General features: G+C 38.3%; 1 protein-coding gene across 11 annotated transcripts in view; it reads right to left on the bottom strand.

Annotated features, from left to right (window-relative positions):
- The window catches only part of PTPN20 (protein tyrosine phosphatase non-receptor type 20), a 126,135-nt gene extending 107,553 nt beyond the window's left edge, over positions 1-18,582 (bottom strand). For 5 of the 11 annotated variants that reach the window (XM_025881041.2, XM_025881042.2, XM_025881043.2 and 2 more), the window contains exon 1: positions 17,807-17,991. Coding sequence is in view for 2 of the 11 variants with exons in the window: in XM_073904523.1 (XP_073760624.1) it covers positions 17,807-17,813 (7 nt within the window). In the remaining 9 variants the exon portion in view is untranslated. Of the gene's footprint in view, positions 1-13,631; positions 13,743-17,806; positions 17,993-18,210; positions 18,279-18,501 lie in introns of those variants that run through there. The other 6 variants (XR_012381752.1, XM_073904524.1, XM_073904521.1 and 3 more) reach the window with 5 other exon arrangements.
- Positions 18,583-19,022: the final 440 nt, after the last annotated feature.

Genomic DNA, 19,022 nt, shown 5'->3' with positions numbered 1-19,022 from the left:
ATTTTTCTTCAGGAGTTAGAGTGACATAGAAGAGCCAATGAATACTGTACATATTCTCAAAGGCCCAGTTAAGGTGTTATTTTCAGTCTGCCTCAAATGCTCTCAGAACTAAAGTAGATGCCAGCAAAGACCATTCCTGCATATTGGACTTTATGTTGGATAGAACATGCCAAAATAGAATTTGAAATGACATGCTCATCACCTTGTTCTGGTAATTCTAACGTCCAGGGCTAAGCACTTCTAATTCTTTTGAAAGTTCTATCATGATCCACTCTCTCTGAGACCTATGTTGACCTAGAGAGAAAAGAAGGAAAGAAACCCAAATACCCAGGACTGAGTATCCTACTGCCCTACCTGAAGTCACCTCAGGAATAAGAGTTCCTTCCTGTGGAATCTATATTTCCTGTGACCAAATTCTCAGGGCATGCTTCTTGGACTATTAGTATTTAGCATGTTTTACTCCATTTAAGAACTGGTTTTAGTTTAGCTGTGTTTTTTTTTAAGGAATAAATTTTTCCAATTATGAAGATAACCAATATTCATGTAGAAAGTAAAGTTACCCTTAGGAAATGCCACTTTTGATCAGTGGCTTCTTAGTCACTCTCTGCAATATGTGTGTGTGAGGCTTGGAAGATACGGAGCAGGGAGGGGTGAAGTGCTGAAGCGCTACCTCAAGAGCCACTGGTAGTTCTGGCCAACAGAATCAGGCAAGAAAAAGAAATAAAGTATTCAGGTGGGGAAGGACAAACTGAAACTGTCTTTATTCACAAGATGAAGATTTTCCAAAATAATTATACCTCAGTAAAGCTAATTTTTAAAGGCCATAAACAGATAAGTAGTCTACTTCAATAAAAGTAAAATAAAACCCATTGAGGGGATTGTGTAAGAACAATTTAAAAAATCAACTTACTAGTGGAAGCTTAACATTAAAAAAAAAATAGTTGTTATCCACCGATCAGAAATGAGAAAGAACTGTCACCCCTCTTGGGTCCTTACCATCTTGTTTGTATTTTAAAAAGCACTGGAATTCTGTGTCAACAGTGCTCAGCCACTTGCAACCCAGGGACTGACATACTTACCACGAGCCACACTCTGAGCAAATATTTTTTTCAATTGTTAGAATGGCACTAGTAAAAATAACTACTTACTAAAAACATCATTTTAAAATGATTTCATTACCTAGATGCTTCTGCTATTTAGGTACCAAAATAAACAATTTTCTACTGTTTGTTTCATTCATGACATTAATTGCTTTGGCATATTCCCTCAACATCAGGTCCATCTGTCTGTCCATCCATCTGTTCTTCCTTTTTAATTTCCCTCTTACCTCCTCTCTCTCTTTAGGAAATATGCCAGTAATTACAAGAGCATGCCTATTTCAAAATATATAGTTCCTGTACCCTTAATCAATAGACCTTGGCTCGTATAATCCAAGAAACTATTTATAGGGCACAGTCACAAACATATACACATTATATATGTGTGTAGGCAAGACTTGACATAGCAGGCCTGAGACTGCTACACTTAGAAAAACCTACTTGCAAGGGTGGGCCTTGGTATCATCTGGGAACTTGCCTGGCAAAACTTTCCCTTAATGAGAAAAGAGGCTCACTGTGCCTACACCGTATAAATGATGTGGTGTATGCTGAACACCTGATTTCTTTATGGGCATCTGGAATTTTAGTGACCACCATCAGTCACACAAGTACTGTGTGCCTCCATACTGACCCCCAAGAAAGACCCTCAATTCCTAGCCTCAGGTGAGCTTCCTTGGTAGACAACATTTCATATAAGTTGCCATAACTTGTTGCTGGAGGAATTAAGTACATTCTGTGTGACCTCACTGGGAGAGAACTCTGAAAAGCTTGCACCTGGTTTCCACCTGTAAAGGACTGAATGTTTGTGCCCCTCCCAAATTTTTATGTTGAAACCCTAAACCCAATGTGATGGTATTTGGAGGTGGAGCCTTTGGGAGGTAATTAGATCATGAGAGTGGAGCCCTCATGAATGGGATTAGTACCCTTATAAGAAGACCAGAGAGCTAGACAGCTCTTTCCACTATATGAGGATACAACAAGAAGATGGCAGTCTGCAACCTGGAAGAGAGTTCTCACCAAAACATGACCAGGCTGGCACCCCGATCTTGGACTTTTAGCATCCAAAACTGTGAGAAATAAATGTCTGCTCTTTAAACTTCTTAGTTTATGGTATTTTGTTATAGCAGCCTGAAGTCACTAAGAAGAAAACTGGTACTGAGAAGTGGGGGTGCTGCTGTAACAAATACTTAATGCAGAAGCAGCTTTGGAATTGGGTAATGGGTAGAGGCTGAAAGAGTTTGAGGCACATGCTAGAAAAAGCCTAGACTGCCATGAAAGGACACTTAAAGGCAATTCTGGTAAGAGCTCAGAAAGAAAAGAACTACAGATAAAACTTCCATTTTCTTAGAGAACACCTAAGTCACCATGGACAGAATTTTGGTAGAAATACGAATGGTAAAGGTGATTTTGATAAGGTCTCAGACTAAAATGAGGAACAGGTCACTGCACAACATTAAAGGATCAAGTGGAAAAGGAAGATAACATAAATGAGCAGATGGAAAATTTCAGTAGAGTGACAGAAACTACTTTAAAAAATCAAATGGAAATACTAGAAATAAAAAACTATCAAAGATAAAGGATTTCTTAGATGGAGCTATCAGAAGACTGAATACAGCTGAGGAAAAAAATTGTAAGCTTGAAAATAAGTAAATAGAAATTATCCAAAATGAAACAAGCAGATGAGTGAAAATCAGAAAATCATTCAAAAGTTATGGAACATTATCAAATGGCCTAATTTCTGTATAATTGGAGTCACCAAAAGAGAGAATAACTGAGAAATTTCCATAATTAATATGTGATAAGAAATCACAAATCAAAGAAATGTTCAGAACCCCAAATGAGGGGGGAGAGTATATGGATTGCACACATTATAGTCCAAGTGCTGGAAAAAAAAAGATATTAAGAAAATCTTGGAGGTATCTAGAAAAAAAAGAAAAATTAGAGGAGATTCCTTAGCAGAAATGATTCAAGCCAGAAGACAACAGAATGACATCTTTAAAGTGCTGAGAGATATCTGTTATTCCAGAATTTCATTTCCACCACAAATATCTTTCAATTATGAGGTCAAAAGAAAGAAAAAAGAAAGAAAATATAGAAAAAATAAAGAAAATATAGAAATACAAAGAAAAAATATAGAAAAATAAAGAAAAAAGAAAAGAAAACTGACAGAATTCAGTGTCAGCATACTAGCACTAAAAGAAATGTTAAATGAAGTTCTTCTAGAAGAAAATGTGTGATACACATGGAAATTTGAAGCTACACATGCTGGTAAAAAATACCAGAAATGGTAAAATTATAAAGGATTTTTTAATCTCTTTAACAGATAATTATAATTTCTGGTTTAGATTCGATATGCAAAGAGCTAGGAAGTCATCACTCCCATCCTCACAAGAAAAGGGCTGAAGAAAGTAAAAACCAATGACTTTTCCTAGATCCACCAGAGAACTGAGGTAGCAGAGCAAATAACCACCCCAAATCTGGAGAGAGAGGTAAATACAGAGAAACACAGCTGAGATCAGCTTACCTACAACAGAGGTATCAGAGCCAATTAGGAGTAGGAAGAATTAAATAGTAAGTTTTACAAAGTGTTGGAGGCTGAGTATGGACTACTTTGAAAGTGAAAAACCCCTGAGGTGAAGGTAGTCAAAAGGTACAGACTTGCAATTATAAAATAAATAAGCTATGGAGATGTAATGTACAGCAGGTGACCAGAGTTAATAATACTGTACCATATATTCGAAGTTGCTCAGAGAGTAGGTCTGGTAAGTTCTTACCACAAGAAAAAATTACAACTCTGTGGTGATGGATGTCATTTAGTCTTACTGTGGGGATTTCTCAATATATACAAATAATGAATCATTATGCTATTCACCTGAAATTACTATGTTCTAGGCCAATTACATCAATTCTTTAAAAATGGGCAAAAGACACTCACCCAAAAGAGGTAAAGAAATAGTAAGCACGTGAAAAGATCACAACATGATTAAATAACAGGAAAATGCAAAATAAAACTGCAATAAGATACCACTACTCCCCCCACTAGAAAGCCCAAAATTAAAAAGGCTAAAAATTGGAAGTGTTGACAATGACTTGGAAAAATTACAAGTGTTGGCAATGATTTGGACAAATTATGTATTCTCATATATAGCTGGAGAATGTAAAATGATACAAATGCTTTTAAATCAAGTGTGGCAGTTTCTTTTTACATTTAACATGGACTTACCACAGAAGCAGCACATTCACTCTTAGATATTTACTAAGAGAAATTTATTAAGTGAAATGAAAACTTAGATGGGCACAAAGACTTGTTCATCAATGTTCATAGCAGAGCTTTTCATAATAATTTCAACCTTAAAACAGTCCAGATGCCTCTCACTGGATGAATGTATAATGATACCATGGAATAAAATACTGTTCCAAAATAAAAAGGAGTGAAGTGGGAGAAAAAAACCCAAAAACCGAGGGTCCATACTTACAAGGGTCCCAATACTTGTATAGATTTTAACTCTAGGAACTCTACCAGGTTCTCATGAGGAAAATTATTTTTAAAAATACCCCTGTGTTTTAGATGAGGGAGGGAAGAGCAGAGTAACCATTTTGTATTGTCCCTAAAGCATTCTCCTGGATACAGGCCTGCACTCCAAGGAAAAGTACTTGAGCCTTATCTGACCTGGAGGAAGAGCAATTGGCATCTCTAGCCTTCTCTAGTCATCTGTCATATGTAAAGAGGAATAAAAAAGAGACTAAAAACACTTCAAAAAGTCACATCCCAAGGACTCAGGCCCACCAAAAAAATGAGACCTAATCATAAGATTTTACAATGCTTTTCCTCCTCAAAACCCTACCATATCAATGAGGCTTCAGTATGTTAGCAGTGGATTATAACTGAAAAAGTTGCAAGTTGCAAGTCATGAACTTTACTTAAGGGGGAATTCTTAGGAAGACCCAAAGACAATGAGGTAGGGAAAGATTAAAAAAAAAAAAAAAAAAAAGGAAATTAGAAGAAACTGCAATCCCTGGCACCTACAGCTGTAGGAAACATTAGACGGAGCCCAGCTCCTAGCCAGAATGACAAAAAAACCTCACTCTAAAAGCCTAAGTACCTACCTCAGTTCCTATTACTCAAATACTATGTCTGGCTTTCAACAAAAATTACAAAACATTCTAAACAAGTAAAAGAAAAACCCCACCATCTGAGGAGACAAAGCAAATATCAGAACCACATTCAGGTATGACACACACATTGAAATTATCAAGTAGGGAGTTAAAATAACTAAGAGCTCTGACAAAAAAAAAGTAAATAATGTGCAAAAACAGATGGGTAATGTACAAAAAGAGAAGGAAACTCTAAAAAGAATAAAAAGGAAATGCTCAAAGCTGAAAACATTGTAACATAAATGAAGAATGTTTTCGATGAACTCATCAGTAGACCGGCCATGGCTGCAGAAAGAATCAGCGAGCTTGAAGATATGTCAATAGAAACTTCCCAAACTAAAAAGAAAAGGGGAGGGGGGCAGGGAACAGAACAAAATATATAATAACTACTGGACAATTCAAAAAAGTGTAACATTTGTATGATGAGAATGCCACAAGGAGAATAAAGGAAAGAAGGGAGGAAGGGAGGGCAGGAGGAAGGGAGGGAAGAAAAGGACAGAAATACTTGAAGTACAATTAATCAAGAATTTCTCAAAATTAATAACAGACACCAGACCACAGATCCAAGAGGCTCAGAAAACACCAAGGAGGATAAACCCCCAAAGCATATCATATTCAAACTGCAGAAAACCAAAGACAAAGAAAAAAAATCTTGAAAGAAGTGAGAAGAGGATAAAAATACCTTACCTATAGAGGAACAAGGATAAGAATTACATCAGATTTCTCCCAGAAACCACACAAACAAGACTATAGAGTGGAGTATATTAAAGGTTGAAAGAAAAAAACCCAAATTTAGAATTCTGTATCCAGTGAAATTATCCAATGTGAAGGAGAAACAGACTTCCTAAAACACACAAAAACTGGGGGACTTTGCCACTAGCAGATCCTCTTTGCAGGAAATTTTAAAGTTCTTCAAAGAAAAGGAAAAAGTCAGAAACTAACACATACATTAATGAAGGACATCACAGAAAGAATAAATGAAGGTGAAATAGAATTGTTTATTTTTCTGGGGTGCCTAGGTGACTCAGTCATTAAGCATCTGCTTTCGGCTCAAGTCATGATCCCAGGGTCCTGGGATTGAGCCCCACATTGGGTTCCCTGGGTTCCCTGCTCGGCGGGAAGCCTGCTTCTCCTTCTCCCACTCCGCCTGCTTGTGTTCCCTATTCCCTCTTGCTGTCTCTCTCTCTGTCAAATAAATAGAACCTTAAAAAAAAAGAATTGTTTATTTTTCTTATTCTTAATTGATCTAATAACTTTCCAAGTAATAATAGCACTGGTGATTATAGCATATGGATAAAATAAATGACAACAATGTAAAGGATAAGAGGGGAAAAAACGGGACTACTGTGTGTAGTGGGTGATTATAGCATATGGATAAAAGAAATAAATGACAACAATGTAAAGGATAAGAGGGGAAAAAAACGGGACTACTGTGTAATAAGATAACTGGAGTTCCCATGAAACAGCATGTTATTTGAATGTGGACTTATATTTATTATAAATGTATACTGCAAACACGAGGGTAACCACTAAAAAAAATAATTTTCTAATTAAGAGGAGAGAAAATGATTTACCATAAATGACTGACCACAAAATGATGAATTAAAATCAGAAAAAGCAGAAAAATGGGAGAAGATCAAAAAACAAAGAACAAATACAACAAACAGAAAACAGTTACAAATATGGTAGGCATTAAATCCACTACATTATTATCTCTTTAAATGTGAATAGTCTAATAAATACATTCACATGTCAGTAGATTTTTTAAAAGACCCAAATACAAGTTGTCTACAAGAATCCCACCTTAGGGGCACCCGGGTGCCTCAGTCAGTTAAGCATCCAACTCGTGATTTTGGCTCAGATGATGATCTCAGGGTCGTGAGATCAAGCCCCCATCGGGCTCTGCACTGGGCATGGAGCCTGCTGAAGATTCTTTCTCTCCCTCTCCTTCTCCCTCCCCCGCAAAAAAAGAATCCCACTTTAAATATGAAGACAAAGATAAATTTTGTAGAAAGGGAAAGAAACAGATATAGCATGCTAACACTAATCAAAAGAAAGTTAGAGTATCTATATTAGTATTAGGCAAAGCAGACTCCAGAACAAGGAAAATTATCAGGGACAAGGAGTGGTACTACATAATGATAAGTTGCCCATTCTCCAAGAGGACATAACAATTCTTAACATGTATGCATCTAACAAAAGTGTCAAAATATGTGAAGCAAAAAGTAATAAAGCTACAAAGAAAGATGAACAAATCCACCATTTTAGTTATAGACTTCATCACCCTTCCATCAGTAGTTGACAGATTCAGTAAGCAGAAAATCAATAAAGACACAGTTGAAATGATCAACACCAGCAATCAACTATATCTAATTGACATTTATTTATTAAATACTTCCTTCAACAACAGCAGAATAAACACTCTTCTCAAGCTTACATGGAATATTCACAAAGACAGGTCATATCTCAAGCCATAAAACACACTAGAATAAATTTGAAAGAATACAAAATATGCTATCAGACCACTGTGAAATTAAACTAGAATAACAGAAGCTTAGCTGGGGATTAAACAACATGTGATTATATAACACAAAGGTCAAAGAAGTCTCAAGAGAAATTTATAAATATTTTGAAACAAATGAAAATGGAAATACAACTTATCAGACTTTGTGAGATATAGCAAATGCAGTGCTTAGAAAGAAATTTAAAGTACTAAATACATATATTAGAAAAAGAAAGATAAAATCAACAACAAAGCTTCTACCTCGGGAAATTAAAGAAAGTAAACCTAAAATAAGCAAAGAAAAGAAATAATAAAAATTAAAGCAGAAATAAATGAAATTGATAACAGCAAATCAACAGAGAAAAATCAATAAAACCAAAAACTGGTTCTTTGCAAAGATAAATAAAATCAATTAACTTATAAGCTGGATAGCCAAGAAGAAAAGTAAGAGGATAGCAATTACTAATATCAGAAATAAAAAGGACCCATCACTACTGATTCTATGGACATTAAAAGGAAAATAGAGGAATTTTATCATGCCCTCAAATTTGATAACTTAAAGAGACTAGGTCCTTATAAAACATAAACTACCAATAGTCACAAAAGAAAAAGTAGATCATGTGAATTGGCCTATGTTTATTAAAGAAATTAAATCATTAAAAACTATACCAATTCCCTCCAATCTCTTCCACAAAACAGAATCATATAGAACACTTCCTAACTCATTCTATGAAGCCTACATTGCCCTAACATCAAAACCAGATAAAGATATTTAAAAGAAAAGAAAAAAAAAACTATAGACCAAAATCACTCATAAACACAGATACAAAAATCCTCAACAAAAATAGTAACAATTGAATCCAATAATATATACATATAATTATACACCATGACCAGCAAAATTTATTCCAGGTATATAAGGTTGGTTCAACACTTGAAAACCAATTGATGTAATGCAACAAAACAGGCTAAAGAAGAAAAATTATATTAACATATCAATATATACACAGAAAAAACATTTAACAAAATCCAAATTCATTCACGATAAAAACTCTGAGGAAACTAGGATTAAAGCAGGGGAACCTCCTCAACTTGATAAAGAACATCTACAAAAAAATCTACAGGTAACTTAATGCTGATAAACTGGATGCTTTCTTCTAAGATGGGGAACAAGGCAAGGATGTCCTCTCTCACCACTCTTTTTTTTTAAATTTTTTAATTGTTATGTTAATCACCATATATTACATAATTTGTTTTGGTGTACTGTTCCATGATTCATTGTTTGTTCATAACACCCAGTGCTCCATGCAGAATGTGCCCTCCTCAATACCCATCACCAGGCTAACCCATCCCCCCACCCTCCTCCCCTCCAGAAACCTCAGTTTGTTTTTCAGAGTCCATCATCTCTCCTGGTTCGTCTCCCCCTCTGACTTACTCCCCTTCATTCTTCCTCTCCTGCTATCTTCTTCTTTTTCTTTTTTCTTAAAATATGTTGCGTTATTTGTTTCAGAAGTACAGATCTGTGATTCAACAGTCTTACACAATTCACAGCGCTCACCGTAGCACATATCTTCCCCAATGTCCATCACCCAGCCACCCCATCCCTCCCACGCCCAACCACTCCAGCAACCCTCAGTTTGTTCCTGAGATTAAGAATTCCTCATATCAGTGAGGTCATATGATACATGTCTTTCTCTGATTGACTTATTTCACTCAGCATAACAGCCTCCAGTTCCATCCACGTCGTTGCAAATGGCAAGATCTCATTCCTTTTGATGGCTGCATAATATGCCATTGTGTATATATACCACATCTTCTTTATCCATTCATCCATCGATGGACATCTTGGCTCTTTCCACAGTTTGGCTATTGTGGACATTGCTGCTATAAACATTGGGGTGCACGTACCCCTTCGGGTCTCTACATTTGTAGCTTTGGGGTAAATACCCAGTAGTCACCACTCTTATTCAAGATCAAATTATAGAAGTCCTACCTAATGCCTAAAACAAGAAAGGGAAATAAAAGATACACAGATTGGAAAGGAAAAAATAAAACTGTCTTTAACCTCTGATGACATGATTGTCTAAGAAGAAAATCCCAAAGAATTAACAAAAAAAAAGAACTCCTGGAACTAATAAGCAATTATAGCAAGGTTGAAGGGTACAAAGTTAATATACAAATGTCAATTCCTTTCCTATATACCAGCAATGAACAAATAGAATTAGAAATAAAAAAACACATCATACATTAGCTTCATCCAAAATGAAATACATAGGTATAAATCTAACAAAATATGTACTGGATGTATAGGAGGAACACTACAAAACTGATGAAAGAAAGGAAAGATCTAAATAAATGAAGAAATATTCCATGTTCATGGATAGAAAGACTCAAAACTGTTAAGATCTCAATTCTTCCAAATGTGTTTTATGGAGTCAATGCAATCTCAATCCAAATTCCAGCAAGTTATTTTGTAGTTACCAATAAACTCATTCTAAAGTATATGTGAAAAGGCAAAAGATTTAGGATAAGCAACACAATACTGAAAAACAAAGTCGGAGCACTGACACTACGGGATTTCAAGACTTAACTATTATAAAGCTACAGTAATCAATACAGCATAGTACTGGTGAAAAAACAGACAAATAGATCCATAGAGAGCCCAAACATAGACCCACACAAATTCAGTCAACCGATCCTTGAGAAAAGAGCAAATGCAATTCAGTGGAGAAAGTTCTTTTTGACAAATGGCACTGAAACAACTGGACATCCATAAGCAAAAAAAAAAAAAAAGTATATATATATATATATATATATATATATATATATATATACACTTTACACTTATAAAAATTAACTCAAAATGGCACAAAACTATAAAACTTCTTAAAGGTAACTGTATTGGTGCCCAAGGGCTACCATAACAAAGTATCACAAACTGGGTGGCTTTAAAAAAAAAGAACGCTTAAAAAGCTCAACAATTAAAAAAAATTTTTTAATGGGCAGAAGATGTAAACTTACACCTCACCAAAGAATATATGGAGATGGCAAATAAGCATATGAAAAGATGCTCAACATCGTATGTCATTAGAGAGCTGGAAATTACAACATGTTACTACATACCTATTGGAAAGGCTAAAATTCAAAAAACTGACCAAACCAAATACTGTTAAGGATGGAGATTCATTGCTGGGAATGCAAAATGGTACAGCCACTCTGGAAGACAATTTGCACATTTTACAAAGCTAAATATAGTACTGCCATATGACCTAGCAATTGTATTCTTAGGTATTCACACAACTGATTTTAAATTTATATCCACAAAAAACCCCATGTTCAAATGCTGATAGTTGCTTTATTCATAATCATCAAAAACTGGGGGCGGGGATGGGGGAGGCTGGAAACAACCAAAATGTACTTCAATGGTTGAGTGCATAAACAAACTGTGGGACATCCACACAATGTAATATTATTTGGTGATAAAAAGAAATGAGCTATCAAGCTATAAATAGATATGGAGGAACCTTAGTGAATGTTGCTAAGAAAAAGAAGCCAGTCTGAACAGGCCATACTCCCGATGATTTCAAACTATGTTACAAGTCCTCTATCAGATACCTATTTTGCAAACATCATCTCCAAGTGTGAGGCTTGTTTTTATTTTCTTAACAGTATCTTTCACAGAAGTTTTTAACTTTAATAAAAACTAAATTATCAATCTTTTCTTTCATGGTGATCCACAGATGATTCTTTTTGGTGTAGTATCTAAAAACTCATTGCCAGTACCAAGGTCACCTGAACTTTCTCCTATGTGATTGTTGTGGGCAAATTGTATCTCCTAAAAAGATACTTTGAGGTCCTAACCCCTAGTACCTGTGAATGTAAATTTATTTGGAAAGAGGCTATTTGCAGACGTAATCAAGTTAAGATGAGGTCCTAATGCAATGACTGATGTCCTTTTAAGAAAAGAGAAATTTGGACACAGATGCAGAGGAAGAAATCCATGTGACAACAGAGGCAAAAACTGGAGTGATGTGTCTAGAAGCCAAGAACAGCAAGGATTGCTGGCAACCACCAAAAGTTAGGAAGAAGCAAGGAAAAAGATCCTTCTATACAGACTTCAGAGAGAACATGGCCTTGTGACAAAATTTCAGAATTTTGCCTCCAGAACTGTGAAAGAATAAATTTCTGAGTTTTTGGGGTTTTTTTTGTTGTTGTTGTTGTTTTAAGCCATCCGCTCTGTAGCACTGTGTTATTGGCAGCCCTAAGATATTACTAATATGCTGGTACCAGAAAGTACAGTGTTGCTGTAGCAGATACCAAAAAAAAAAAAAAAAAAAAAAAGATGTGGCTTTGGAATTAGGTAATGGGTAGAGGATTGAAGAGTTTTGAAGCACATGATATAAAAAGTCTAGAATGCCTTGAAAAGACTGTTAGTAGAAATATGGACATTAAAGATGGTACTGTGAGGGGTCAGAGAGAAAAGAAAGGAATGGTGAAAAAAACACCTACAATCTTAAAGAATACATACACCATCTTAGAGAAGATATATACTGTCAAGAACAGAATGTTGCTAGCAATATAAACTTTAAAAATTCTTCTGGCAAGACCTTAAAAGGACATAATGAATATATTATTGGATACTGGAAGAAAAGCAATCATTGTCACAAAATGGCAAAAACTAGCCAAATTATGTTCTACTGTTGGATGGAAAGTAAAACTTAAAATTACAGTAGACCCTTGAACAAAGTGGAGGTTAGGGGCACTGACCCTTATGTAGTAAAAATCCATTTATAACTTTTGACTTCCCAAAAACTTAACTACTAAAAGCCTACTGTTGACTGGAAGCCTTGAGAAAAACACAAAGAGTCAATTAATACATCGTTTGTATATGTATCATATACTGTATTCTTTTTTTAATCATATACTGTATTCTTACAATAAAGTAAGCTATAGAAAAGAAAATATTATTTAAAAACCATTAGGAAGAGAAAATATATTTACAGTACTATACTGTTATTTATTGAAAAAAATCCACATATGCGTGGACCCATGCAGTTCAAACCTATGTTGTTCAGGGGTCAACTGAATGAACTTGGCTATTTAGCTGAGGAGATTTCTAAGCAAAGTGTGGAACATGTGACCATGGTTTCTCCTTGCTGCCTATGGCAAAATGCAAGAGGAAAGAAAGAAACTGAGGAAGGAACTGTTAAGCAAAACGGAACCAGCACTTGATGATTCGGAATATTCTCAACCTATCTAATATCTCATGCTCTGGAAATAAGACTAAGGGTATGGCTGGACAAACTTCAGTGGGAGCATAGCTCCGCTCACAACTTGATTTCAGACTTCTAGCTTCCAGAACTGTGAGAAAATACATATATTAGGACACTAAGAGCACAAACGACAAAAGAAAAAATTGATAATTGGAGTCATAAAAATTTAAAAACCCTGCTCTTTAAAAGATAACGTTAAGAAAATATAAAGATAAGCCACAGGCTAGAAGAAACACCTATCTGAAAAAGGACTTGTATTCCAAACATATAAAAACCCTTATAACTCAACAAGAAGACAAACAACCCATGTTTTTCTAAATGACCAAAATATCTGAATAGACATTTCACCAAAGAAAAACTATGGATGGTAAATAAACATATGAAAAAATGCTCAATACCATTTGTCAACAGAAAATGCAAAAGAAAACAATAACAAGATACCACTACAGACCCATTAGAATGGCTGAAGTGAAACACACATGCACACAAACAATACAAAATAATTCTAGCAAAAATGTGGAGCAACTGGAACTCTCAGGCATGGCTATCAGGATCACTTTACTTACTACCTTGCTTCATTTTCTTAAAAGCACTTTTCATTACCTTAAAGTTTACTTATGGATGTAAGTCCTTATGCATCTGCTCACATGTGTACTATCTCCCTCAATATAAGTACCATGGTGACTTGTGTCTCCATGTGTCATCTCAGCACCAGGATGAATGGCACAAAGTGGGCATTCAACACATACGTATTAAAAGGACGAGAAAGAAATGATATGAAGGAAGTAAATTTGAGAAGGCGAGGAACCTAGTCATAGCAGTCCACAGATGGCTACCTGCGGGCATAAAAGAAAATAAATTTAGACCACCAGGATTGTGCACATTCGAATTACCTGGAGTGCTCTGCAAAATACTGATTCCAGGCCCCACCAAACCAATGAAATCAGAATCTAAGAATGGGCTTCAAGTTTTGATCACTGAAGTTCTCCAGGTGATCCCAGTGTGAAGGCCAGAGAGAAAACTCCTGAGGAAATGGAACCTACGCTGTGGAGCTGTACACACTGGGGTGGAAATCTGGGGCAAGTTACTTAACCTCCCTCAGCCCCAAAAATCTCTTCTACAAAGTAGGAATAATACACACCTCCCAAAGATTGTGATTATACACAAAGCTCTTAGTAAATGTTAATTTGCCTCTCCGGGGCAAACGTGATGAAATTTTCATTGCGTAGTATGATAAATGTTAATTCAATCATCAATTCATACCTTCTTTTGTTATCTGATTACTGAATTGAACATTTGCATTGGAGAAGTTCAGAAATGCTAGCTTTTTTCACCGTCCTGATGATAAGATGCTGCCTGAACTATATCTATTTTAAATCTATGAGTAACAAAACTTTGAAGGGAAATCTAGCTGATTATTTATACCAGTGATTCTCAAACCTGGATGCAGGTTAGAATCAACCTAAGCTTTTTAAAAGATTACCAATACCGATGTCCAGACCTTGTGCAAGTCAATTAAATCAGAATCCCTGGGGTAGGTCCAGAGTTATCAGTATTCTTTAAAAAGCTAATTGATCTGTGATTCTAAAGCACAGTCAGCGCTGAAAAACACCTGATTTGCACAAATGACATCCAATGCTAACTGCACATCTTAGTCATTCGTGGAGCTCTCAAAAAATATTGATTCCAGAACCCTGCCATAACTTAGTGATTCAGAATCCATGCACATGGAGCCTGTCATTTTGAAGGCATCATAAAACTTCCCCCCGGTGATTCTGACAGAAACCCACAGGTAAGCATTACTTTATATAATGCATTTACTCTCCCTACTATATACCAGCAAAGATCATTTAGAACCTTCACTGGCCTTCCATGCCAAGCCTGCCCCGTTGCTTTTAGTCAGTAACTGATTCAACACATCACAGAAAGTCTAAATTTTACAGATCTTTTCAGAACATTTTAATGTGCAGACTAATGTAGTATGCACATCATTTACCATACGCTGTGCCCAGCAACAGCTATGCAGGCCACTGGTCTTTCTAACTAAATACCATTAGGCTGCCGATTTGGGAATGACAAAATGGAATGCCCAGGACTTATTTCCCTTTAAGTGGTATACAACACCAGGACTAATGAAATTAACCTCACTGGTCAGATGAGTCTGAATGAAATCTAAGTTGTTTTCTGCACCTAGAGGCAAATTGTTATATTTGCTTCCCACAGAGAGATAATAAAATCTAAGGAAAGGCAATCCCTGAATTAGAAGCATTAATAGAGTGCCCTGCAATCTTCAAACTCCACTAAACACAGTAGCATAGCAGGGGCCTTAGAGAATGATTTTAGGGGAGTCAATCAATCAGTACAGATATCACCCTGGCTGCACTACCAGGGAGATGATCATGGCATTTAAACAACCAGGCATTCTTTTAAGCTTATTAAATATATTAATTCCTGTGATCCTCACAATAACCCTACCAAGCAAGTACTATTATTATTCCAGTTTCATAGGAAAAAAAAAAAAACCAACACAATGTACACAGAAGTTAAATGATTTGAACAAAGACACAGAGCTAGTAAGTGGCAGGTTTTGAACCCAGGCAATTTGCTTCAGTCTGTTACCTTAACTACTACACTACAGTGTAGATGAGTGATGGCCAAGCAGTCTTAAAACAATTTTTTTTAAGTTAAGTCTGTAGCAGAAACTGGAGATCAGACTGTGTGGACTATGGGTAAGTTACTTAACCCCTCTGCACCATTTTTGCACCTGGAAAAGAAAGATACCTGCCTCACTCGAGTTGGGGTGAGGATTAAACAAAACAATGCATGTGATATAACAGTACTGAGCATTTTTTAAGAGCCGTGGGTGTCAGCTCATGTTATTATTTGTACCACAATACAGCACAAGTGGTCAGGGAGAAATAACAACCTATTAATCTGAAAATCTCTTCTGGTGATCTTTGAACTGTAGATTCTGTAAATCCCCAGTATATCAGATCCAATATGAAATGCAAAATAGAAGATTTTCACAAGAACTTTACAACTACCACTGTGACCACAGCCCTAGCCCATCCAGTTCAAGACTGATTCAGTCTGACAATGAGAGCCCCATTTGCCACAGTTTGGCCTTTTTAGCCAACATCCCCAATTATCAAGCTGTATAAATATAACCACACCAGAAGCCAGACTTCCAAGGAGCCACAAACAGTGCACTCAGGGTTCACTGGAGAAGACCCTGTCAGGTGGTAAAGGTCAGCCCCCCTCAGTTACATTTGCATAAACAAAAGAAAAACAAAATGAGAACTCATGCTTGCCACTTATTAAATGGTTTCCATATATTGTCTCATTTAACCCTCAAAACCCACTTCCAGGGTCTAACGTTCCCAGAGAAAACCACACAACCCCCACTGGTTGATCTCACTTTAAATTCATGACTACACATCTCAAACAGGTATTCAACACTGCTTGACAGTCCAGTCCCCTTTCCCTAGTAACTTCACTTTTCCAGTCTCCAGAAGGATGATGGCACATGTGTCTCCTCCAAGTTGTAACACCTCTTCTCCTCTCCCCTGTGCCCTTTCGGCCAATGACCACATCACAGACACACGGTGCCACTACCCCGTCTGCATCCGCACCCATTGTCTCAGCTTCCCCTCTAGTTATAATGGAATATGTATTCCTGTCAATTCAAAGCTAACTACCCATGTGCCCTGGGGTCTCCCCCCCTCTCAGATATTCAAGGACTTCCCCCTGCAATGTTGCTGTCTCTCATCTGCAATTCTCCCTGTGAATTCAATCCCACTGGCATAGAAACATATTCTAGTTTCTTCTATCTTGCAAAAAAAAAAAATCCACTTGACCTTAAGGCCCCTCTACTCCACTGAAGTCTTATTAAAATGATTAAAATCCTAACTCTGCAATTATCTTACACAGTAGCATTCACCACAGTTAACCACCACCTCCTCCTTTTTTTGGCTTCCCCTCCTCCTCTTTGTGTACACTCTCAACCTAAGTGTTCAACCAATCCCTTCGTTTAAATACCATCTATATAGTAGTGATTCCAAAGCCCTGACATCACCCAGGACTTCAGACTCAAATTTCCAATGGCCAATCTAACAATTCACCTTAAAAATCTACTAGATTTATGTTATGTATATTTTACCATAATAAAAATAAATAAATCTGCAAGGTGACAGACGGAGAGGGATGGAGGGATAAATCACTATGTGAAAAAAACCAAGGGTGGCTAGATATTAATGGTAGGACCCAGGTGGTGGGTATACAGAGTTCACTGGAAAATTCTTTCCAACTATGTTGTTTGTATGTTGCACGTTGGAGAAAAACCTAGTGGGCATCTCAAACCTAACATATTCAAAACCTAATTCTTGGTTCCACCCCTTCCAAAAATGAAAACTACCCCCCACCTACAGCTTTCCCCATCTCATTAAAGAGAGGCAAAAGTAGGCAAGGCAAAAAAAAAAAAAAAAAACAGGACTCAGCCTTGACTGGCTATCTCCCACCGGGAATAGAACTCCTTCGGGCAGGGAGACTGCCTATCTTGTTCATGTATATTCTCAACTTCCAGAACAGTGCTTGGCACACAGGAGGTGTTCAAAACTTGCTGTTGAATTAACTGATGAATTAATTATGTTTCTTGCTAGGCCCCCCAACCATCACTGGTCCTTGATTGGGAATGGAGTTCTTGGCCTCTAAACCTCCCCAGCCCGGGCCAGCGAAGACCATGTCTTAGTACCTTAATACCTTATTTTATGGCTTCTTACCAATCATATCAGCTCCATGCTCCTCAACGAGAGTTCAAGGACTTTCTTTACCACAGAGCCAAAGTGTTTGCTGCCCCAAACCTGTCACACACAGGAACCACAACACATGTCACAGTACAGCTGGGCATCACACTGCCCAGGCTGAGGGTCCTCACCGCCCCCCCCCCCCCCCCCCCCCCCCGCTGCAGTTGCCTCGGGCCTCACTCTGCCCAGGGCCTGCCCGAAACCCATCGCAGGCAGGCCTCCTGGTGTCTAGGGCCACAGCTCACTCCTTCGGCCTCTGGGTATCAATGGCATCTCCCTCTGGGACCAGAGGGTGGGCCCGAGTCGGCCGTCTCACGCTACTGAGCAGCAGCCACCCCCATCCTCCCCCGTCCCACCTGGCCCCCACTACCTTTCCTCACCTGGCCCTGCCCCGCCCCGCCCCACGGGGCCCCAACCGCCCCCGGCCCGCCCCCGGCCCGCCCCCAGCCCGCAAGCCAGTTGGGTTCTCGCGGGAGCCCGCCGGCCCTGCGGGGTCGGAGCCGTCCAATCCCAGCGGCGCCCGCGAGCCTGCGCAGTGGAGCCTCGCCGCTGCCAGGCTGGCCTGAGCCGGCAGTGCCTCCCCTGCTGGCTTTCCGAGGCACTGCAGCGCTCACTGCGGATACGGGGGGAGCTTGTCTGTGGTCGCCGGACCACAAGCCTGTGGTACATACCCCTTTCCTAAGCTAGGCTCCTGATGCCAGCAGCATTCTGAGCCATGCCCACATCTGGAACTACTGACAACTGTGTTCCCTAGGGGTGGTCACTTGGTTCATACTTACCCCTGACCGCCCCCCGACCCACGACCGCCAACACTGAGTCACAGAGGGGCCAGGGTCGGGGTGGGTTTGCAGTGTCAGAGCAAGACAGATGGAGTGTTTGGGCCCTTTGGACAGGACAGACTATTGCAGAAGTCACTAACCTGTGCTAAACTGTGAGGTCAGTTGGCTACAGGTCCGCTGAGAGTTTCAGTGTTGTCAGTGTGGAGGGAATTCAGGATGTAAACGTTGCCTCAATGCATGAAGCCAGAATGTTTTTATCTTGGTGAGTACATCCCTCTCCATTTGGTCCTGACCAGTGAAGTTGTGACAAGACCTGCCTCTCTTAGCCCACAGCCTTCAATGTTGGTCTAAGGAGACGGCCATATCCTTGAACTGAAGCGGGGGGGGGGGGGGGGGGGGGGGGGGGGGGGGGG

The sequence above is a fragment of the Callorhinus ursinus genome, unplaced genomic scaffold (genome assembly GCF_003265705.2).
Source record: "Callorhinus ursinus isolate GAN/ISIS: 27379988/994484 unplaced genomic scaffold, GSC_fseal_2.0 scaffold20, whole genome shotgun sequence".
Taxonomy (NCBI): domain Eukaryota; kingdom Metazoa; phylum Chordata; class Mammalia; order Carnivora; family Otariidae; genus Callorhinus; species Callorhinus ursinus.
Note: the sequence above shows the minus strand (reverse complement) of the source record. Positions and strands in the feature narration are given on the sequence as shown.